Genomic DNA, 23,596 nt, shown 5'->3' with positions numbered 1-23,596 from the left:
GGATACTGTCGATCAGGCCGTGTTGATGAGGGCACTGGTGTTCGACAAAAGCAATGTTAAATGACAGTTGAAACTAGCTCAATCGGCTTGGCAGAAACAGCAATGTGGGAAGTACCCTGCCTTATTAGATTCAACCTGGCTTTTCTCCCAGAAAAGCATACGGGATAGAAGATGCTTGGCTTGCTTAATTAAACGAAATGACAATATACATATTCTAGGCTGTGTGGGGAAAGGTCTTTGGAGACAGACAGACAGGGGTCTAGTCCTGGCTTTGCTCCATGTTTTCCTTTTGACCCTGGCAGGGCTCGTCATTTCCTTAGAGAACGAGCGTCTGAATGAACTCTGCACACCCTACCTGTTGCCGGTCCTGGACAGAGTGCTGGGGGGCCACTCTGAACATAGACTCTTTGTTGATTACCTTGGTTGATGGTCCTCAGGGGTTCTCCATCTCTTCTCTGCCTCCATGACCTCCAAGTGATCAGGAATGCCTCTCAAGAACGCTTGTGATTCCCAGTGGGAGGTAGGTCAGCATAATCACTAATGGCTTACAGTGGGGGTGAGGACAGACATGTTTTACGTAAATGCTCAGTAAACGTGAGGCAGAGGAGAATGGTGGTGACGATGATGAAGATGCTGGTGGCGAGGGGGTGGGAAATACATCTACTTGGATGCCTTTGGGATTCTTGGAAAACTGTAAGTCTGGTAAGCTTGCATGGTTGAAACAAAGCATTACTTAGTAAGTGCCCATTTATCCTTTTCTTATTATGTTCCAGGTCACCTACTTGTCCTCGAAGACAACGCTCGTTTATCACGCTGATGCACATTCTCTTCCTTAGCGCTTTGTGCCCGCAATACCCCTTCGGTTTTGTTGTTGTTTCCTAGGATAACGTTTTTGGGGGCTCCTTTTAATATTCTAAGAGCCTCGATGAGGAGAGTAGAATCACCTGTGAAGCTGAAAACAACATTCCTTATTTTAAGACAGGAAAAAAGCTTTAGCTCCGAAGGCAAACAACGGATCTGTGGAGGATTCCATCCGTTGTCTTACCTGGTGGGCCGGGCTCAGCGTCGTGCTGGGGCTGGCAAACGTACGCGATGGGACAGCAGCCGTCTCTGAGGGGGTTTCCTGATTTTGCTTGAAGGAATTCTGACTTATTGTGACTCCAAACCCTGTTGCTTAGGTTGGTTTGTTTGTTTTGGATGTAACTAGTTCAGAGGTCCTTTCGACTAAAGATCTCCCTTCTCAGGCCCACGCAGAGGTGATGCGCGCCAGGATGTGGTTTTCTCGCCTTGATCCCGCAGGCGAGGACGGGGACTCGCCCACGGTGCTCTGATGTGGCGGGCACAGGAGGTCTGGGGACCACTTTCCGGGCTCAGGCCTGACACCGCCTCTGATGTTTGGCAATTCCAGGGGCCAGAATTAGCTCAAGTGCTATTCCTTTGTACCGCATGACTCCCGTAGCCACACGGGGCTTCCCCGGTGAGTGATGACTCCCTGACACACGCTGTTTCTAGAAGTGACCGAACCCGAGAGTTTCTAGCCAACTGACGTACAGAGGTCGAGGCCTCATTGGCCTTGACGGGGGAGAGTTCTGTGATGAAGCACGGGACTTCGGCAAACTGCTGTTCCGTCTCGTGCCCTGAAATGTGGTTCCTGTGTACCTTGGAGCGTGGTCTAGTTGCACGTGTTGCTGCTCCACATCGAGCTCATTGGACGTCCTCGTCGCAGAGGGGTGGAGAGGATGTCACTTCTCCCAGTGCGTCACCCAGGTAGAAAGTGTTGCATGTCAGAAGCGGCCACCTCCTCCAAAAGGTCACAGATGACCTTAGTCCTTCTGTGGCTGAAAGCAGCGTTTGTGGAGGGGCTGTTGCTGGGGAGCTGGGGAGCTGGGGACTCTGCCAGGACGCAGGGGTACAAGGTGCCGCCAAAGTCCCTGCCTGAAGGAGATCTCCACCCACACAGCTCTCTCCTCCCCCTCATCACGCCTGGCTGCGGGCTGTGGCTCAGAGATGCCCCTTTGCCCATTTCACTCCTCACTCCTCTCCCACACGCACTAGCTCCAGGGTTAATCAGCTTGAGATGAACACGGTCCCTTTTGGAAAACAGGATGCAGTCATTGGGAAAGAGGTTTCTAGATCTTCCTAGGAGAATAGGAAATAGCTGAGTCAAAAGCCTGGGTGTCTGTCCTGTCTGTCCCGGTGAGTGTGCTGGGGAAGCCGCGGAGGGCACACTTGTCTCCTCTGCTCCTTGCCTCGGGGACCGGGGAGGTCACTCTCACGCTAGAGAGGCGTTGCATGCTCTCCCTGAAGGAAAGCCGTGCTTTCTCGAAAAATTTCCATCCCAGCCAGGAGCCGAGCTGCATCCGGGCAATCTGCTGTTCGCTGCTGTGGGGACTGAAGGGCGTACCCAAGTTCGAGCTACTCTAGCTGCTCGTACCTAATGTGCCCTCGTCACTGAAACACAGGGACCCTTTTCTTCGAGATCCTAGGATGCAGGAAATTCATCCCTAATGATGTCATTGTTTTGCCAGACGGCATGGAGTTCTAGAACAGGACCATGACGGCTTCTCAGCTTTGCTGTTGTTGACACTTGGTCTGGATAATTCCTCATTGTCAGGGCTGTGCTGGGCATTGTGGGATTTTGGGTTGCACCCCGGCCTCCGCTCACCGGACGCTGCCGCCAGCTCCTCTCTCTTCCTCCCCAAAGCCCAGCTGGGACAATGAAAAATGCCTCCAGATATTGCCAAACGTTCTCTGGGGATAAAACCGCCCCCAGGTGAACACCACGGTCCCAGAGAAAACGACGATTGCATCGACTCTCCGAATACATCCCATGCTCTCGACACATCTCCATTTGAAGAACGGCGCCAACAGGTTTCTCGTCAATCGCATGGAAACCGAGCCCTTGTGCGGCTTGTTGGACTCTGTCTTTCAGGGGACCCTCGGCAGCACGGGCTGCCGGTGCTGAAAGGTGCTGAAAGGCTCATTCCGGGCTTCTGGGGGCAAGTCCCGAATCTTCCTCACAAATTAGTTCATTAGATCCCATCATGTTGGGTCTTTTTCAGTTGACAAATCTGAATTTTTTTTTTTTTTTTGAAGTGTAGCACTTGGATTTGTAAGAATATTTAGAATTAAAGGGGAGGGAAAGGGAGAAATCATTTTCTCTTGTCCTGGAGACCTTACATGCATTTCAGACAGTCTGCTCGGAAGGGCCGCTCAGCTGCTCGACACCACGTTGGGAAGAGCTGCAAATGCTTCCGCGTGGCCAAGGCGGAAACACGTTCGAGATGCTGTGAGGAGCCCCGGCCGTGAGCGGCAATGAGCGGTCAGGATGGTTTTTATGGTTTTGTTTTTGTTTTTTGTTTTTTTTTTTTAAAGATTTTATTTATTTATTTGGCAGACAGAGATCACAAGCAAGCAGAGAGGCAGAGAGGTGAATGGTCAGGACAGTTCATTTTACGTGTCCCCTTGGCTGGTCCACGGGGCCGAGGTATTTGGCCGAACATGATTCTGGATGTTTCTGTGACGCTCTGGCTGAGATTCACCTCGAAGCTGGTGGACTTCGAGGGAAGCAGGAGCTCTCCGTGCTGCAGTGCTCCTCACCCGGGCCCGCGAAGGCCTGAAGAGAACGAAAGACGGACCTCCCCCAGCAAGAGGGAGTTCGGCCAGCGGACAGCCGCGGGGCTTGAACTTGGGCTTGAACTCTTCTCTGGGTGTCGCCCCTGCCGGCCCACCCTGCAGATTTCGTCAGCCTCCGTAAACGGAGGAGCCGATTCTTTAAAATGAATCTTTATTTCTCCAGCTAGCGATCAGTGAACTCTGGCTAATGCAACATTTGAGGACATTTCAAATACTCGAGTTTCACGGTGACCCAGCACCACCCACTCAGCCCCGGTCCACTCCGGAAGCATACGGCCGTCGATGCTTCCTGGGATGGTTATGAAACGCAAAAAAAAAAAAAAAAAAAAAAAAAAAAAGTTCTGTTTTGTTTTTGTTTTTCTGCTGCAGAGCCAGCAGGATACCAAGTCTCAGGGGAAAAAAAAAATTTACTTTGGGGTTTGTAAAAAGAAGCATTTAACCAGCACAGCAGCTGTGAAGTTAGAAAAAACTGCAGAGTGGCAGAACAGCACCGGCCACCGAGGCAGGAGACAGATGTCTTAAAAATAATTCATTAATTAAAAACCTGCTGGGTCTGGCAGTATCTTTCCTTTCCTTCTAGGTCCTCCCTCCAGCCCTGTGCCTTCTCGGGGGGCCCCCTCCCAGGAGGGGCCGTGCCGTCCACTTCACTGGTGGTCATTCCACGGTCTCCGGGGGTTCCCACCGTTTCCGGCTGGTTTTGGTGAAGCTGTGGGTACACATTGGCTCTCTGCCTCCCTCCCTAGTCTCTGGAAGCACCAGGACCGAGGATGGGGACCCATATAGTCTGGGTTGGGCATTGCTTGGGTGCCCTGGAGTCAGGCTTTGAGATCCCAGTGCCTGAGGGTGGTCGAAAGGCCCGTTGCTGGCGCCCCACTGCCTTTGCCCTGTGTTTGCTTGAATCGGGCAGAATCTCATGGTGTCTCTGGTCTTGCATCATAAATGAACAACCATCACGATGATGAAGATAAATTAAGATCGACCGAATGCTCACCGCCCCCGGAAAGTTCAGGAAGGTGCCTTTCGGCAGCGAGAAAGCAGAGGCCCAGAGGAGAAAAGCTAGGTGTCCGGCTCTGCAGGTTCTGAGCGAGAGTGGACCGTGACCTTGGAGGGCCTGCCCTGGCTCTGAGCTCTGACACAGCTCCATCAGGGCTGGCCCTGGCTTGAAGAGGGGAGCTGAGCCGTCCCCTGCGGGGGGTGGGCGTGGGCGCCGCAGGTGTGGACCGGAAGGCCAGGAGAGCTTGGTTGTACGGCCCCTGTCTTTCTCCCGGACCCAGGGAAGGAATGGCCCAGGTGCAGACTTGTTGAGCGTAGGGACCCAGTGTCCCCAGACCAGGCCAGGGTGGCAGCGGTCCTCACAGCTGATCCAGCCTGGAGAGGGGGTCTGCTTCTCCGTCTACCCCAGGGCAGAGCACAGGGCTCTGGCTCCATGGGCAGCAGCTGGATGAGGCGGCAGGAAGACCACGTGTGCCTCCCCATAACTGCCCAAGTCTCCCAACAACCAAGAACCCTTGTAAACGTTACCAGGGGGTTTCTTGGTGAAATCAGTCGAGGGGTTGAGCTTTGTACTGGGGCGACAGGACCCCCAGTTCACAGCATGTGGAAGCCAGGGGCGAAGGCAAGCCGTGTTGTCCTCCGGGTGACTTCTGTCCTAGGGGGCCCCTTGGGTCCCCAGGGTCCTAAGGATCTGCCTATCCCTGCTCTGCTGATCTTTACCTGGGCCCCTCTGGCCTCCTGTCCGGTCCCATGTTGTTCCAGGACACAGCCTGGACCGGCATCGAGGCGGCCCTCCCTGTCCGCACGCTTCAGTGCCCGCTATCCCACATCTCTGCGCCCTACCCGCGCCACCGCCCAGGCTGGGGGCTCTGTTCTTTGTGAAACTGGTATCAACCAGGGAGTTAATATGCACAATTGTTTCCATCCTTGCAAACCCCCTTTCTCTGCGGAACATAATGGCCCAGTCAGGCAGGTGGAGAACAGAGGAACAGAGATGCTAATTGAAGAGCCAGCCTCAGCAGGGGCGAGGTTGGAACCAGCTGGGTAAGCCGGTCTCCCCTCCCCAGTGCATGGCCCCCTGCCCAGGCCTTGCTGCAAGGCCCCCTTATCACCTCCCCCGTCACGGGGCATGTCTGGGCGTGTCTGCCCAAGACCCGGCTTCTGCTTAAGGCTCAGCTCCGCCCAGGGCAGCCCAGCCCACGCCTACCCTGCCCTCCCCTTTCAAAGGTAGCCGCTAAGCGGAGCTTTTAGTCCATGTAAGGTTTTCAGATCAGCAGTGGTCCTCATCGCAGAGCTTCTTTCTCTGTGCTTTGTGCCTTCTGCTTACCCTCACCCTGTGCCTGTCCAGACTGCTGGCACCCGGCCACCCTGGGACTCCCTGTCTCCCCCAGGGCTTCAGCGTCCAAGTCCTAATCCTCGGGGTCTCAGCACCTGGACTGCCCCTTCCAGGCCATCTCGTCTCCTCACCTCCTCTCACTTGATCTTTGCCATCTCGCTGCCTGGCTTCCCCGCATTCCTCGGCCTGCCCAACCCTTGGCCATCTCCCGAGCCCCATGGGGTCCCCCACGGCATCGCCCTTCCCAGCTAGCAGGCCGTGGGGCGTCTCACTGAGCTCGCACTCTGTAGCCAGACAGCCTGCCTGCAAGTCCAATTGCCCGAGCCTCGCTGGCCTTGCGAGCGGGTGCGATGATGCGGCGAGCCATCTCCGCCCTCCGGGACGGTCGAGAGGCTTGTGGTGGACAGTGCAGGGACAGCGCTCAGCGCAGGGACGGGTGGACGCCTGGCCCAGCACGAACACGCAGCAGGGGTGGCGGCCACCTTCCCCGGGCGGCCCCCGTCTCCGCCAGCTCACGCTGCACCTGCGCCCCGTCCCGAGTCGCCGCGCCCGGTTCCACCGCCCATCCCTGTGCTCGAGTGCAGGGTAACCTCTTCCACTCCTCCCATCAGGGCTGGCGGAAGCCCCGGGATGTGATGGAATAATCCCACTACAGACCCCGGCCTCTCTCTGGGTGTCCCAGCCATCCTTTCTGAGGCTCGGCAGCAGGTTCGACCCCCTTTCCTGGGCCCCGACGACCACCACCCCGGCTCTTCACAGCCCTGATCTGCAGCCAACAGGCTCGCGGGAGGCTGAGAACCTGCGTGGGCCGAGTGCGCCCGCTGTCCTCCTGACCTCGGTGTGATCGCCTGGGCCCACATCGACGCTGTTCCATCCTCCCCGAGCGGGAGTCCCCGCTCTGGCTCCCGGTCCCCCGTACCTGGGCTCCAACACCTTTGCCACCAGCGCTCAGGACTCCTCCTGTCCTCAGTGCTCTGTGGCGCCCCCGCCAGCTAGGTCAAGGGAGTCTCTCGTTGGCTGATTCGTTGCTGATTCTCCTTCAAACCCCCTCTCCCCGAGGGCTAGGGTCTTAGCAGGCTGCTCCACTCCGACTCCTGGGAATTCTGGCTCTCCACTTCCCAGAAACCCCTGCTCTCAGGTTCCCAAGGATGACAGAATCTGTCCCCTCCTCCTGTAGCTCCTGGTCCTCCCCAGTCTCTGGGTTCTGTCAGCAGAACTCTCAGGAACCCATGCCTGTGCAGCCCCTGGCTTGCTTGCTGCCTTTCTCCCCTTGGCCTGGCACCCTGGGTTCCCATCTTCAGTGTGTCCCCAAGGGCCCCACTCTCTCTGCCTCCCCGAGCCCCACCCCCCCCGCGGATGGGTGCAGGCCGCCCCCTCCGGCCCCAACACCAGTCCACGCCTTGGCCTCGGAAGAAATCCAGTTCCTATTCTCCCTTCCCCCCTGACCAGCCTGAGCAGCTGCTGTCTTTAGATAGTCTGGGTTCTGGACATTTCCCAGGAACAGAAACTTATACTATGTGGACTTTTGTGCCTGGCGTCTTTCACTGAGCGTTAATGTGTTCAAGGTTCATGTGTCTTGTGCCTGACGTTAGAGCTTCACTCCTTTTTAGGGCCACATAACAGACCCTTGGATAGATACACTACACTTAGTCAATCCATCCTTCAGCTGATGGATATTTAGATTTTCTGGGCCTTTGGGCCATTGTGCATACTGTTGCTACAAAGGACTGAGTGTGAGTTTTTGTGTCGACACGTGTTTTCATTGCTCTCCGTGGCTGCCCTGCATTTTACGCTCCCAATACCACGGCATAGGGGTTCTGATTTCTCCACATCTCTGCCAACACTTGTTATTATCTGACTTTATGATTTTAGCCATCGTAGTGGGTGGGAAGTGATTGTGATTGACATTTCTCTGGTGACTGAGGACACCGAGCATCTTTTCACGTGCTTATGGGCTACCTGTAGATCCCCTTGGACAAATGTTTGCTGACAGCAACTTCTGCCACCAGGCACTTGGTTTTAGTCATTTCATCTATAAAATGGGACCATAATCACCGAAGGAACTCTTACAGAAAGGTGGGGTCTAGAAATGTGTGACTCTGGATGAAAACAGGTACAGCTGAGAGCTGCAGCCCCACAAGCTGCAGGGACAGGGGACAGACACCTGGCTGGAGGCCCCAAGCATGCTCAAATCTCTCCCACATGTCTCCCTGTCTCCTGCAAGGCTGTGGCCGTTCCCGCTAATCTGCAGCCAGGAAAGCATTCTTACAGCCAGGTTTATTCAGAAAAGCGACATTCAGAACAAACAGTGCGTGAAACAGAGTGAGCAGGGAAGGAGGTTCTTGGCTTTTCAGCACGTGGTTGATGCTCTGGGTTGAATTACGTTTCCCCAAATGACACGTCAGGTCCTAATCCCCGCTCTCTGTGAACGTGGCCTTATTTGGAAATAGAGTCTTTGTAGATCTAATTCCTTAACGTGAGGTTATAGGGGATTAGGGTGAGCACTAGTCCAATGAAAGTGTCCTTAGATGAAGAAGGGGAGGTGGACACAGATGCATGTAAAGACAGCTGTTGGATTTATCTTGTAGCCATCAGTAAACACCGAGGAATGCCAGCAGCCATCAGAAGAAGGGTGTGAGCCTCATCCAGAGCCTTCCCAGAGAGCAGGGCCCCGCTGATACTTTGATTGCAAGCCTCTAGACTCCAGAACCATGAAAGGATACATTTCCACTGGTGTAAGCTGGCCGCTTAGGGGTCCTTTATTACGGCAACAGTGGGGGAACAATGCAGGTGACCATCACATAAATAATAAAGCTCTTGGGGCAATTCTTTTCCACATTGGTTGCATGTTTGGCATTTCTGGCCCCCAGCATTTATTTATGGAAACTGACTCTCTACCCAGTGATACTAAAAATGACAGACCCTCATTTAGGATTCAGCGGAGTACCGCCAAGGTGCCTGCACAAACAGCGGCCCCACAAACAGCGGCCCCAGAGAGGACACCAGGGACAAGGAACGGCCAGGTTTGTTGGGAGATGCTGACTCTGGCTTGTCGCCCCCCCTTGTCGCTTCCCCCCCTCCCCCGGTGACACCCGGTCCTCAGTCGACCAGGGAGTCCCTGTGGGGGAAACCTCAAGGGACCCTCCCAGTCCGAGCCTACAATCTGGCTGGATCTCGAGGTCTGACAGCTGTACTCACCTTCTCCTCCCAGCCCTGGGGCTCCTGGACAGCTTTGGATAAAAGCAAATGTGTTTTCCATCAAAAGCTGCTTGCGGCACTCCTGGGCTTACTACTAATTCCTTCTTAAGTCTGTCCCAAAGCACCTATCTAGCGTAGGGCCAGCTGCTGGGCACAAGTAATATGTTTTAATCAGCCACATTAAGCTCTTCCATTTTAAGACATTTTAAAGTAGATGATGAGACTCAAAGTGTCAGGTGTCCAGCAGCTCGACTTTGTGGCTGGGCAACAATTTGTGAAAATATCCATCACACAGGCATGTTTGTGACTCTACTGAAACCATCTGGGAGCCCCTGTAAAATGTAAAAGAAAAATCTCTGAAATATAAGAAAACACATGCCATGAGAAGAAATGCAAGTTTTATTACAATCATTATTATTCTCGAGGTTCACAACAGATGAACTCGTTCAGGAAAATATTTTGCACGTAAGGATTTAGAGCCCAGGGACACACGTCTGAAGCAGCCAAAGGATGGGAACCATGTACCTTGGGAAAAAGCACAGAGCTTCCGGTTGCAAAACCAGAAAGTAACAAGGATGCATCTGAATTTCCTAGGGGAGGGTATGGTGGTCCGCACAGGCCTGACCTAGCTCCAGGAGGTAGCTGGGGGCGGCTGCTGGCTTGCTGTGCTCCCAGGGCACGCTGTTCCCCCACGCCCAGTTCGCATCTCTGCAAGCCAGGTAGCCGGGTCATACCAACATCTCCCCATTTAAGGAATCCCAGGTGTGACCACAGGGTGCCTTGATGGTTAGACCCTGCTCCCGGAGAATCAATGAGAAGGGAAAGCAAACACTGCCTTTAGCATGTGAAACAGCGCTGTGCTGCTCCCGCGGGGAAGGGCGAGAGGTGGCTCTGATGAGGTCTGCATCGTTTTTACCGGTGGGCAGACGCGGCTTTGATCAGGACGTGAGGCGGCCCGGCGGGACTCACGCTGCTGACCCGCAGCAGGTCGGGCTGTTGGCCAGTGGGACGCGGGAGCCCTACCTGCTCCAGAAGCACCTGCTCTGGAAGACCGCTACATCTGAGGAGGGCAGCCCTTCGGCTTTTCAGAAAAGTAAAAGCACTCTCCAGCCGTGAGCCGGGGTGCAGTCTAGGGCAGCTCCGGGCAGGAAAGATGGGCTGAAAGCGTAGGACAATCGGACTCGCCCAGGTGGTCGCGGACCCGGGCAGACCTGCGCTTGCGCAGAAGGATTTCGGGGCATCTGGATGGACGGGGTTTTCCTAGCTGAAACGGAACACGGGGTTTCCACCTTTCTCGGCGGAGACAACGGACAGGTTCTCGTCTGGTCTTTCGCTGAGCCAATGCCCTTGCTTTAGTGTTCCAGAACTAGCCTTGTGTCTGTTCGGGGGTCACTTCTAGGACTCAGGAGCAGCTCTAGACGGGATTCGGAACCCTGGGGCTCTGCCTGATGGCCCCGCTGGAGGCTGTCTGCGTCAGGAGGCAGCGCCAGACTCCGGACGCACACTGCGATCTCCTCCCGGAGATGCTTCTTCCGGGCAGACTGCCTGGATTCCAATTTTCCAGGAGGCGGCTCCTGAGGCTCAAGAGCCTTTCAACGATGGGCGCCTCTCTTTCGCTTCCCGGGACCACCTGGTACACCCCCACCCCCGCCCTGTGCAGTGACCCCCGTCACGGGGAGGGGAATCCGGGGATGCTGGTGTCACTGCCACCAAAAACCTTCCCTGCCCTGCCTTCCTGCAACCCGCCCCTAATTACTGTCCCGCTCTCCCCTAGCTGTGAAGGCGACGTTTCCTCTGGCCTTTATCTATCCCGTCCTCCCAAAATGTGGCCCTCTTGTTTCTGGGACCACACGCAGGGCCTTCGATGACTGCTGACAGAGATGTAAAACTGAGCTCTGGAAACTTCCCTGGCTTAGGTCTGGGCAAGTTCGGCTTCTGGCCCTTACAGGGAAACCAAAGGCCACCAATCAGGGCCTCTGTGGACACAAGGCTGGGGGGTCAGATCCTTTGTAGTTTCAGATATAGAAATTTAAGGCAAAGGCAGGGGCACTTGGCTTGGTCTTAGATTTCCCAGAGGAGCAGTACTGTTGAAGAAAATGCTGGTTGTCTCTGCTGAGGAAACACGAAAGATTGGGAAACTGAGGCACTGCTGCTGGACGCGCTGGGTCCCGCTGCTCACTTGCGAGGCTGCTGGATGTGCTGGGTTCTCGGGGACGGGTGCTTGTCTATGGAGGCGTGGGGCTTCTGGTGAGCCACCTGCGCGGCCGCCGGAGGGAAGTCCTTGTCGCCCTGTCGGGAGACAGAAGGCACGCGCTCACCCCGCGCAGACAGTGGGGCGGGGTGACAGGGAGGCCCCCAACGCCACGTCTACCAGCTTCCCTGCAGGGTGGCTGATGACGGGGGGGGGACCTGCCGGTGGGCAGCAGGAGGTCTCCTGGCACTTCAGGGGTCCAGAAGCTCTCTGGGGAGAAGGGGGCACGAGGCTCGGGCACCACCCTGAGGGGGAGAAGGCTCACGGTCTCTGACCCCTCGTCTTGAGCTCAGGTCACCATGGGGCTCCCTCAGAAGTAAGCTGGGCTTGGGTGGCCCTCCTCTGCTGGCGCTGACCTCGTGACCCTTCCACCCGGGGCAAGACAGAGCCGACTCCAGTCTTCGATCTAATTTGCTGTCACAGCCGAGTCAGGGCACCGGGGAAGGAGACACCCACGGTGGGGTGGAAAGCTGGGAAGTGACGCCAGAGCCAGCCCCCTCCAGTTGCAAAGGCGGCGCCGGGATCTGTCGCGAGAAGTGCCTTCCAGTGCCACCGTGCAAGTGTGGTGGTGGCCGGGCCGGGCCGTGCTGCGGCCGAGTCAAGCGACCCTGGGCTGACTTTGGACTCGGGCTGCCATGCAGTTCTCTCTCATGCAGCAGCTGTGCCACCCGTCTGTCCCCGGGGCCCTGGGGCGAGCTGTTCTGAGCAACCGCAGGGTCTAACTCATCACACGCTGAGGGCGCGATTGGACCGAGAGCCCCAGGGCTGTGGGCCGACGCACCGGGGCCTCCCTCAAACGCACGTCTGCTGACGGGCGTTAAAAAAAATATGTTGTGGGGGGTGCCTGGGGGGTGCAGTCGGCCAAGCATCTGAATCTTGGTTTTGGCAGGTCCTGATCTCAGGGTCGTGAGATCGAGCCCCACCTCGGGCTCCGCACTCAGCAGAGCTGGCTTGAGAGTCTCTCTCTGCCTGCCCTTCTCGTGCTCGCGCGCGCTCTAAATACATAAATAAATCAATCTTGGGGAAAAAAAAAAAAGAAGTTGGGTCTCACCAGAAAAAGGGGCTCCTAAAAGGTAAAGGGCGTGGCAAATACCCGTGAGTTTAGTCCAGGGGTCGGCGAGCATTTTCTGTGACGGGCCGGGTCACAAACATGGCTCTGCGGGTCACTCCCTGCCACTGCGGCAGGAAGCAGCCACAGACGCACCGGCCCGAGCAGCCGAGGCTGGGTGCGCGAAGACCTCACCTGTGGACACCGGGATGTGAATGGCATGTAATTTTCACGTGTCACAACCTATACTTCTCATTTTGAGTTTTCAACCATTTAAAGATGCAGAAACATGCTGAGCTCACAGGTCACCCAGAAACTGCGGGCTTGGGGGTGCCCGGCAGCTCCGGCTCCTGGGAGCACGCCATGCGGTCACCGTTCCACACGGGCGCTCGCGACAGACGCGACACAGCACGGGGGCCCCTGGGTCCCCGACAGGACGGGAGGAATCCAATCCCGCGCCAAGGGTTTGCCAGAACGGCTCTTACCCGGGCAATGACACCAGAGATGAACACGGTCGGCTTGGGCGGGCTGCAAAGACAAGAAGAGAAAAGGCGACGTCAGGGAACAGAAGAGCAAGGAGGCAGGCAGAGGGAGCGCGGGGCAGGCAGGTCTGGGGCGTAGCGGAGGACGGAGGAAGGGGAGCAAACCTCCTCTCCTGAATGATTTCTTCTCCCCTGGACCAGTGGGGTCCATCTCCTGAGGTGAGTTCAGGCAGGAGCCAGGACTAGCAGGCAGCAGGTGGGTCTGTGTTTTCTTTGTGTTTTTGGCAGGGGGAGGGGTGTCATCCTCAAACAGTGGCTGTTAGAGCAGTTTTTGTTTCACGAGATTACAGACAAGGATGCCTCCCGAAGCAGGGAAGACGTGAGGTCGCACTGGGCGGAGCGGGGAGGCGCCCACCCCGGACGGATTCAAGCAGCCTCGCCATGGCTTCCGGCAGCTTCCAACAGGGGGAAAGCCCTGGGTCGGTTCAAAGCTCCTGGCCCTTAGGAGACCCAGGTATTAAAAAAGTAGGGTCCTCGTGAGGCTACTGTCATTTCTTACCACCTGAAATCCCATGAAGCTACCCGCGTGTCAACCTCCCCGGGAGGTGGGAGAAAGGGCCCAAGTCACATGCGTCCCTTGCCGGAAAGCACAGAAGTGCAAACATGGTCAAGTCAGCTGCCGCCGCACCACATGGAAATAATCAGTTAATACACGGTTCTCTGTCCAGCCTATCTCTGGACAGACGGACGCACTTGTTTTCACCTCAAACTTTTTTCTTACAGTAGAGTCATACTGTTTAGTGCATTTAGGAGATGCTGACCACACTTTCACGTTCGTGTACGCTCGCCTCTGCGTGTTTTCAAATGGCTGCGTGTGCACCGTTTAAGAACATCAGAACACCGATCTGGGGGGTACGCAGACGCACACCCCTGTGAAACGCCCCCATCAGAGCTAAGGGGACCTGGGAGCGACAGGTGAATAATACAAGGCCAGCCTGGCAGGGAGAGGGCCACGGCGTGGGGGGAGCAGCTCCAAGAGGCATTAGGTTGTGGTCAAGGCCAGTGCTGCTGGGCAGATGGGGGGCGGGGAATCCGTCCCTGCTGCTGCCCAGCCCCCTCCCACCTGCTCTGCTGCTCTGCTCTGCTGCTGGGCATCAGGGAGGGAAACCACTTGTCTTAGCTTTGTTTTGCTCCGGGCAAACGCCCCAGGATTCACTAAGTTCACTGTTCATCTCCCCAACAGTTTCGCTAAAATACCCGAAATTCTCCCAAGTGATTTCTGTTACTCTGGGAGATTAAGAAACTTCAAGTCTTACTAAGCAGTAGAGAGATGTCCCTACATGACTGGTTTTATTTTTGCTTTTGTCGCGCAGTGAACTGAGTTGGATTTTTTTCTTCAATTACAAATATGATTTGGCTACAAGGTCAATAGCGCAACGGCCGGCCAGAGACGAGTAGGTTCAGCTGGAGGGGAAGTCCCCCACGTGGTAGATTTGGAAGCGTTTGCCATCCAGACACTTCCTGCTGCGAGGGCTCCCGACCACCCACAGGGTGGGCCCCCAGGGTGTTCACGTCCAAGGGTTTTGCATCCCAAGCTGCGGAACCGTGTTCCCGATTCTAACATTTCACGAATGTTTTAGAGAGGACTATGGAAATGGTACCCCAAGACTTTCTTACATTTTGCATGTTCCTTTAAAAATCTAGAGAAAGCCTGAAGTAGGGAGGGCTCTGTTCTGTGGACTGATGATGTATCATCTCCTTCCAGGCCATCGTTTTGTGCCCAGACGGCAGGATTGCTTGCATTGCGTCCACTGCTTTTAGTTTTGTAACCTGAGTCAAGGCATTCAAAGGCAATAAAGACAGCCCCCCACACCTCCACCACCCCCAGCAAGTACTTGATAAGAAAGTCACCCACAGAGAGTGAATCTAGTCAAAATAACAGTCGAGTGACTCCCTGCCCAAAGGGAACCCTAAAAGGTGTCCCAGGAAGCCCGAGCCATTATATATGTAAAACACGCATGCTTGCTTCCCCTCCTGGTGTCTCTGTATACATGTATGTACACCTTCATTGCTGAAAAGCAGACAAGCAAAAACAATGTCAAAATCGCTATATGGCTGTGTGTAGGAAACACACAAACGCACATTTTTCACAGAGAACTGGACTGTGGGAATACGGCGGCCCAACCGGCAGAGAGCGAGCGCACCTGGGAGAGGCGGCGTCCGACTCTGGAGAAAGAAGGCGGAGGCGGCCGACAGCAGGCAGGGAGGAGCAGAGGCCAGCCTGCCGCAGGTCCCTGCGTCCTGAACCCCTCTGGCCCCCAGCGCCCTTCCTGCCGTTCCCCGGTGCACCTAACCCCGCCGGTCGGCAGCCCCTGCCCCTGACTTCCAGGAATCTGGTTCTCGGGGGGCTGGGGCAGCACCCGCTCCCCTCCGCGTGCAGGGAGGGAGGGTTCCCAGACCCCAGGAGCCCCATCGGGTCCCACGCTTCCAGCCCATGGCCGCTGCCGCCTCCTCACAGGTGACCCTTCAAAGCCTGGCTATTTCCGTCCAGGTCAGGCCCTGGGCCCCTCCCACATTAAACATGAATGTGGGTTCCAGGCCTCGCTATCAGAAGGTCTTGGGAAGTGTGTGCAAATGGTCACGATCAGAGGCCATTACTGACCCGGGTCCAGCCCCAGCACCACAGAATGCACGTGCAGGGGGACGGCCGCTAGAATCCAACTCCCAGAGCCTCCCCCGACATGAGCCTCTCAAGGACACCTCACCACACGACCGCGGGGGTGGCCGTGGAGACTCTGGGGACTGAAGGAGACGCTAAGATGAGAACGTTCCAGCCTGGCTCATTCCCTGAGGGGTGTCCGGGGACTCTGGGTGCAGAACTTAAGGCTCCCCGCAGGGACAGGGCTGCAAGATGGTCCTCCCCTCACTGACCCCGTCCTCCTGAGCAACCTACGCTTTGACGTACAGGCCTTAAGCTTTCGGATTTTCACGGCTTACTGGATCCTGCTCACAGTGGAAAAGCGTGTCGGTGAAAAGCAAGTTGGGTTCAGAGTACAGACATATGCTCTGACACCTGCTGGGGCGGCGGGGGGCGGAAAGCTGGGTGCTGGGGCTCTGAACCAGATGTTCCATGGCCCGTGTATTCTGTCCAAAGGGGCTCCTTAGGTTTGAGATGGTGGTGGGGGAGGTTTCTGATACCTTCTCCTGCAATTCATGAACCACTTCTTGGTTAGCGGTGAGAAGAGGGACACACGGCAAAGCTCCTGGGGCAAACCCTGCAGATATACGCACAGGGCATTTGTGTCCCACGGTCCTTCGGGAAAGGAATACAGATGTGGGAAATAATACAAATGACAGAAGTAGGTACTAAAATATCGTATTAGTATAAATATTAAAAATAAGTAAATACTAAATAGGGATTAAAAGTCCAAATAACCTCTTATCCAATCTTTGTTCTTGATGTTGTATGAAAAAGTACATAGTGCTTTATCGGTGCCTGCCCATACCACGTGTTCACGGCTGGGCGTGCAGCCGGACCCTCACTAAGATGCTGGCCCACTGGGGCATTGAGGGACCCGTGCAGGGATGGGGTGCGGCCCAGGGAGCCACCGAGGCCACACCAACCCCATCTCTTGGCCATGGCAGGCCCCATCCCCGCTACCAGGTATGGTGTTGGTGACTCATCCTTGGTCAAAGAGACACAAAGTAGCCCTTTGCGTACTGCAGAGGGCTGATTCTGGACCCAGGAGCAGGCGCAGTCAGTGGCCTTCAGGTCACAGCAGACTTCAGGACCCAACCAGAACAATGCATATGCTGTCCAGTTACGCTGGGGGATGGGAGCGACAGTAAAGGTCCCAAGGACTTGACCCGCATCCTCGTTCTCCAGGGCCTCCATCTCTAGGTGCAGGCAAAGCACAACAAAACAAAATGAACACAAACAAACAAAAAAACAAAACAAAAAACAAACCCCACAAATAACAAAAATGGCACTGAAAGGAGTAAGGATAAGGCCCTATAGATCCAACACATTTTGGGGGAGGTTCTTGCTTTAAGATTGCACTTTCTAATTAAAAAAAAAAATTCAGATCAAGTAGGATTTATTCCTGGGCTCCCGGGGTGGTTTAATATTCACAAATCAATCAACGTGATACACCACATTAATAAAGGCAAGGATAAGAACCACATGATCCTCCCAAGAGATGCAGAAAAAGCATCTGACAAATTAGAGCACCCATTTTGATAAAAACCCTCAACAACACAGGGATAGAGGGAACATATCTAAACATCATAAGGGTCATACACGAAAGACCCACAGTTGACAACATCCTCAATGGGGAAAAACTGAGAGCCTGTCCCCCAAGATCAGGAACAAGACAGGGATGTCCATGCTCACCAGTACTATTTAACGTAGTACTGGAAGTCCTAGTGTCATCGATGAGATAACAGAAAGAAATAAAAGGAATCGAGATCAGCAAGGAAGAAGTCAAACTTCCATTATTTCCAGATGACATGACACTCTACATAGAAAATCTGAAAGACTAAAATTGCTGTAACTAATACAGGAATTTAGCCAAGTTGCAAGATTTAAAATCAATGTACAGAAACCTGTTGCATTTCTATACAGCAATAATGGAGCAGCAGAAAAAGAAATCAAGAATCAATCCCACTTACAACTGTATCGAAACCAGTAAGATACCTAGGGGTAAACCTAACCAAAGGAGTAAAAGATCTGTACCCTGAAAACTATACAACATTTATGAAAGAAATTGGAGAGGACACGAAGAAATGGACTGGAAGAATAAACAGTGTTAAAAAGTCTATACTACCCAAAGCAATCTACACATTTAAAGCAATCGCTATCAAAATACCATCAGCATTTTTCACAGAGCTAGAACAAACAATCCTAATATTTGTACAGAACCACAAAAGATCCCAATCGCCAAAGCATCCTGAAAAAGAAAAGCAGAGCTGGAGACATCACGATTCTGAATTTTAAGCTCTATGACAAAGCTTTAGTCACCAAAACAGTATGGTACTGTCTCAAAAACAGACAAACAGACCAGTGGAACAGAGTAGAAAACCCAGAAATGGACTCACAAATAGAGGGTTCTCTAATCTTTGACAAAGCAGGAAAGAATACCCAATGGAAAAAAGACAGTCACTTCAACAAATGGAGTTGGGAAAATGGATGGCCACATGAAGAATGAAACTAGACCGCTTCCTCAGAGCATACACAAAAATAAATTCAAAATGGAGGAAGGGCCTAAATGTGAGGCAAGAAACCATCAAAATCCTAGAGGAGAACACAGGCAGCAAACTCTCTGACCTTAGCCACAGCAGCTTCTTCCTAGACATGTCAACGGGGCAAGGGACACAAAAGCAAAAATGAACTATGGGGACTTCATCAGGATAAAAAGCTTCTGCGCAGCAAAGGAAACAGTCGGCAAAACTAAAAGGCAGTTTGTGGAATGGGAGAAGATATTTGCAAATGACATATCCGATAAAGGATTAGTATCCAAAATCCATGAAGAACTTACCAAAGTCAACACCCAAAACTCAAATAATCGAGTTAAGAAATAGGCAGAAGACATGAATAGTCATTTTCCCAAAGAAGACCTCCAGATGACTAGCAGACACATGAAAAGATACCGAACATGACTCATCATCAGGGAAATGCAAATCAAAACCACAATGAGATACCATCTCACACCTCTCAGAACGGCTAATATTAACCAAACAGGAAACAGAAGATGTTGGCGAGGATGCGGAGAAAGGGGAACCTGTTTCCACAGCTGGTGGGAATGCAAGCTGGTGCAGCCACTCTGGAGAACAGCATGCGGGCTCCTCAGAAAGTTAAAAATAGAGCTACCCTAGGATTCAGCAATTGCATGAGTAGGTATTTACCCAAAGGACACAAAAATACCAATTTGAAGGGGGTACACACATCCTGATGCACTGTTTGTAGCAATATTACCAGTGACAGCCAAACTATGAAAAGAGCCCAAGTGTCCATTGAATGATGAATGGATAAAGAAGATGTGGTGTCTTTCTCTCTCTCTCTCTCTAGATATATATAATGGAATATTACTCAGCCATAAAAAAGAATGAAATCTTGCCATACGCAGTGACGTGGCTAGAGCCAGAGGGTATTATGTTAAGTGAAATAAGTCAGAGAAAGACAAATACCACGTGATCTCACTCATAGGTGGAATTTAGGAAACAAAACAGATGAACATAGAGCAAAGGGAAAGAAAGAAGAAAGTAAACCATAAAAAGACTCTTAATGGCAGGGAACCAACTGAGGGTTGCGGGGGGGGGGGGGGAGCCGGCTGGGGGACAGGCTACAGGGGCGATCAGGAAGGTGCTTGCGATGAGTGCGGGCTGTTACACGGAAGTGCTGAACCACTGACTTCTGCCTCTGACACCAGTATAACTCTATATGTTAACTAGAATCTAAATAAAACTTTGGAGAAAAAGTATGAAAAAAACAGAAACCATTCAAGGACTGTGCGGCACGTGCGAGCTCTTAGCTGGCCCGGAGAGAACCGGCGTCTGCTGGCTCCACCTGCCCGCCCCACGCCAGCAGGCTCCCGAGATTGGAGGGCCTTCTCCCCTCCTTGCCGGCTCTGCTCTAAACCCTAGCTAGCTCAGCAACGAATTCAAAAAATCCTTGACCATTTTAACCGTTTTTATTTATTTATTTTTTAAAGATTTTTATCTATTTGAGAGAGGGAGAGCAAGCGAGCATGAGCGGGGAGGGGGAGAGGGAGTTTCAGGCAGACTCTGCACTGAGCACGGAGCCCAATGTGGGGCTCGATCTCATGACCCTGAGATGGGGCCTTGAGCTGAAACTGAGAGTCGGCAGCCTGACGGCACCATCACCACTTCAGCGATTTTTAACTGCTCGGTGGTAGACCTGGTGGCAGCAAGCACACGCACGATGTTATCCAGCCATCGCCGTTGTCCGTCTGCAGAGCTTTTCAGCAACCTTAGGAGAAACAATTACACAGCAACGCCAGTGCCTCCAGGACCCTCTCCTCCAGCCTCTCCCACAGCCGCTGGCAACTGCCGTTCTTCCTTCTGTCCTAATAACTGGACGACTTGGGCACCTCAGACCTCAGATGAATGGAATCTTGCTTATTTCCTTTAAAACACAAGTCTCACCCCTGTTGTAGCATACGGTAGAACTCCCTTCTTTTGGGGCACCTGGGTGGCTCAGTCGGTGAAGCGTCTGCCTTCGGCTAAGGTCATAGACTCAGGATCCTGGGATGGAGGCCCCCTTCGGGCTCCTTTCTCAGCGGGGAGCCGGCTTCTCCCTCTGCCTGCCTCTCTGCCTACTTGTGCTCGCTCTCTGACAAACAAATAAATTAAAAAAAAAATCTTTGCAAAAAAAAAAAAAAAAAAAAAGAATTCCCTTCTTTCTCAGGTTGAATTATGTGCCAGTATAGGGGTAGGCCACATTCTTTTTATCCACTTGTCGCTGATGGACACATGGGTTCTTTCCACCTTTGGCCACTATGACAAACGACACGGTGGACACTGATGTCACAGGACCTGTTTGCGTCCCTGCTGTCAAGTCTCTCGTGTATTCACTCACAAGGGGACCCCTGGGTCCTGTGGTCGGTAAGCCCACATTCAGGTCTGAGGAACCACCGAACGGTTTGCCACGGAAGCTCCACCATTTGAGATTCCCATCAGCAAAGCACGGGGTCCCATTTCTGCACGTCGCCCATTTTTATCATCGTCCGGGGCTTTTTGATAGCAGGGATCTCAATGTGTGAAATGTGCTATATCGTCATTGTTTAGACTTAGCAACTGAAGTTTAGGAATAAGATTCCTTGGGGCGCCTGGGTGGCTCAGTCAGTGAAGCGTCTGCCTTCGGTTCAGGTCATGGTCCCAGGGTCCTGGGATCGAGCCCCGCATCTGGATCCCTGCTCAGCGGGGGTCTGCTCCCCCCCCTTCCTCCCCACTGCTCCTATACGTATGAACTCTCTCTCTCTCAAATAAATAAATTAAATCTTGGGGGGAAAAAAGAGCTTCATGCAGCAGGGAATAAAACGTATCAGTGCGCACTGATCATCGGCCACGGTCTTTAGGACACCACGCCCCCCCCCCCCCAAGTGCTCTCCCCTCTGAAAGGGAAAAGCCTGTCATCGGCTGCAAGGACATCAAGGGAGCCGCCAGTGACAAGGTGACGGGAGGCTGACCTCTCGTCGCAGAGAGACACGGATCTGCACGGAGCTCCTGCTCGGCCCAGGCCGCGTGGGGGTGGGGTTTTCATCAGGCTTGGCCGAAGCGCCCCTCGTTCCATGCCCTTCTCCACAGCCCCTCCCGCTGGGAACCGTCTGTTCTGTTTGTCGAGCAGAAACCCTGCCCGAACTCCTCGAGCTCCGACAGAAACTCAAACGAGAACCGTGGCGACGAGTCTGCTTACCAAGCTGTGTTTGCAGAAACACACAGATTTTAGACTGCATTAGGGTTCCGCGCAAAGCATAACCTACATTTCCAAGATTCTATAAACTGTGATCGTGGCTTTGAGGATTTAATTATTCCGATGGAAATTGCTCTGACAGATGTTGTGTTGACGATCCAACACTCCTGTCTCTCAGGAAACAGAGACGGGGAAAAAACCAGCCCTGCCCTCCCCACTTCCTCAGGCTTTTCCAGTTTCTAAAACCCGCACTTCTCTAAACTTCAAGGGACAGCAGCGAGGCGGAATCAGTGGGGATTAGTGCCCCAGCAAGGGCTTCTTCACACGTCCGCGGCCCCGCACCTGTCACACCCGCCCCAGGCAGCGGCCGAGTGTCTGAGGCACGGAGTGCTCCAGGCTCCCCTGTTGGGGACCTCACAGTCGCAGCACGGTCGTCTGGCCTAAACTACATTTTCTTAGTATTTATTCTGTAAGTTTCCTTGATGGATAACGTTTATGCTTTCCTGGCATTCCAGACAGGCGGGATCAAATGCTTAGGGAATGAGTGACCCAGCAGAATGGAGACGGCTCTCGGGACTGGGTTTGCTGGTCTCGTCTTTATTTCCTTTATTTTTTAAAAGATTTATTTATTGTAGAGACCGAGAGTGAGAATAGGAATGGAGGCAGAGGGAAGGAATCTCAAGCAGACTCCCTGATGGGCGCCGAGCCCGACTCGGGACTTGAACCCACGACACCAAGATCACGTCCTGAGCCGAAACCAAGAGTTGAACGCTCAACAGACTGAGCCACCCAGGAGCCCCGGTGATCTCATCTTTAAAAAAAAAAAAAAAAAAAAAAAAAAAAGTCCCCAGGGCTGAGAAAACAATTCACGTTCTTAAAACTCTTCTCAAATCTGAAATAAATATCGGTGTTTTTAATTTAACTCAACCTACCCAAGTGACTAGTAGGCCAACATGGGATCAACGGAAAAACCATCGAGGTCCCTTGATGGCCTGAGGTCTCCCCACCTGGACTGTCACAGTGCGGGTCCCCTACGACGGGCCATTTTCTGCCCAGCTCTGGGGGGTGCAGCTCGGCCGCTGGGCTGTGAAGGAGCCTATAGCCACGACTTGGTCCATTTTCCCTTCATGGGGATGGCTGCCTGGCCTGTGCTGTGGTGGCCCTGGCAGGCGAGGACCTCCAGGGCCCTCAGGGTGGCCTCTGCGCTGTCTCCAACCCCTGGCATTTTGCCCAGGGGCTCCAACCTAAGATGATGGCCTCTTCTAAGTCCCTCTTGTGGGACAGGACTGCGATGTTTGCGGAAGCTACCACAGGCCTCTGGGACACCCCCTTCTTGGACTCCGGAACCTGACTGCAAATTCGCTCACTTTCTGGGGCCCTCCTCCCACCCCGATTCCAGTGTAGTTTCTACAGTTTTGCCCGGAACGGCACGCACCGTCCACATGTGCCCCAGCAGCCCAGGGCTGTGCAGCATGCCGACCTGGTCCAGGACGGTGAAGCCTGTTCTTGCTCAAAGCTAAGCCTGAGGACAGGATTCTGGGCTCCCTGGCAGGGGCCGAAATGCTCCCCTTCCCAGGACTGCTAGTGACAGGAAACAGGGTCAGCGTGTGTTTGTATCAACCCTGCTTTCCCAGCGAGTTCTATGGGGTCCTTTCTCTTCCTGCTTTTACCTCGGGTCGGGGGGTGGAGAGCTGTTCCACTCTCGTCCAAAAACAGGCTTCTAGGAATGGGAGGAGGAGTTCAAGGCCACTGGAGCCGTGGGCCTCTGCTTCCCGAGTGTCTCACAGAGATCAGGGTTCTGAGCTGCTGTGTAGGAGCACGCCGGGACGGACACACACACACACACACACACACACACTGATCAGTAGGACTGGGGATCCAGTCAAGTCACCCCATCGCACTGCAAGTAGTCAAAATGGCAGCAAAGACATTACTGGAAAGTTTTAGTTAACAGAATCATTTCCATGTGAGTGCTTTTGATCTGAGTTCCAGGAAGTCCACCAAATTACCCTCTGCAAATACTTTCTCCTCTTCACGAAAATGCACTCTGAAAATATCAGAGGGAGGTGTTCATACAGAGATGGGGCCATGCGGCCTTTAATGCATTGTTTCTTAATTTCTCAAAAGGATGGGAATGGCCTCAGATGATAACAGCCCTCTGTGTACGCATCACTCACCAGGGGCCAGGCACTGAGTTGGGTGCTTTACCTAGAATTATTGT

The 23,596-nt window shown here is 53.6% G+C and overlaps 1 protein-coding gene across 1 annotated transcript in view; it reads right to left on the bottom strand.

The window, feature by feature from the left end:
- Positions 1-9,544: 9,544 nt before the first annotated feature.
- Positions 9,545-23,596, bottom strand: part of DAP (death associated protein) — a 66,701-nt gene continuing 52,649 nt past the window's right edge. Inside the window, exons 3-4 of the mRNA XM_082723446.1 lie at positions 12,948-12,990; positions 9,545-11,452 (exon numbers count right to left, since the gene is read on the bottom strand). Of these exons, the coding sequence (XP_082579572.1) occupies positions 11,339-11,452; positions 12,948-12,990 (157 nt within the window). The 3' untranslated portion in view covers positions 9,545-11,338. The remainder of the gene's footprint in view (positions 11,453-12,947; positions 12,991-23,596) is intronic.

The sequence above is a fragment of the Mustela nivalis genome, assembly GCF_964662115.1.
Source record: "Mustela nivalis genome assembly, chromosome: 3".
In the NCBI taxonomy this organism is placed as follows: Eukaryota; Metazoa; Chordata; class Mammalia; order Carnivora; family Mustelidae; genus Mustela; species Mustela nivalis.
The sequence above is the reverse complement of the archived record's forward strand: the minus strand, read 5'-3'. Positions and strand labels throughout refer to the sequence as shown.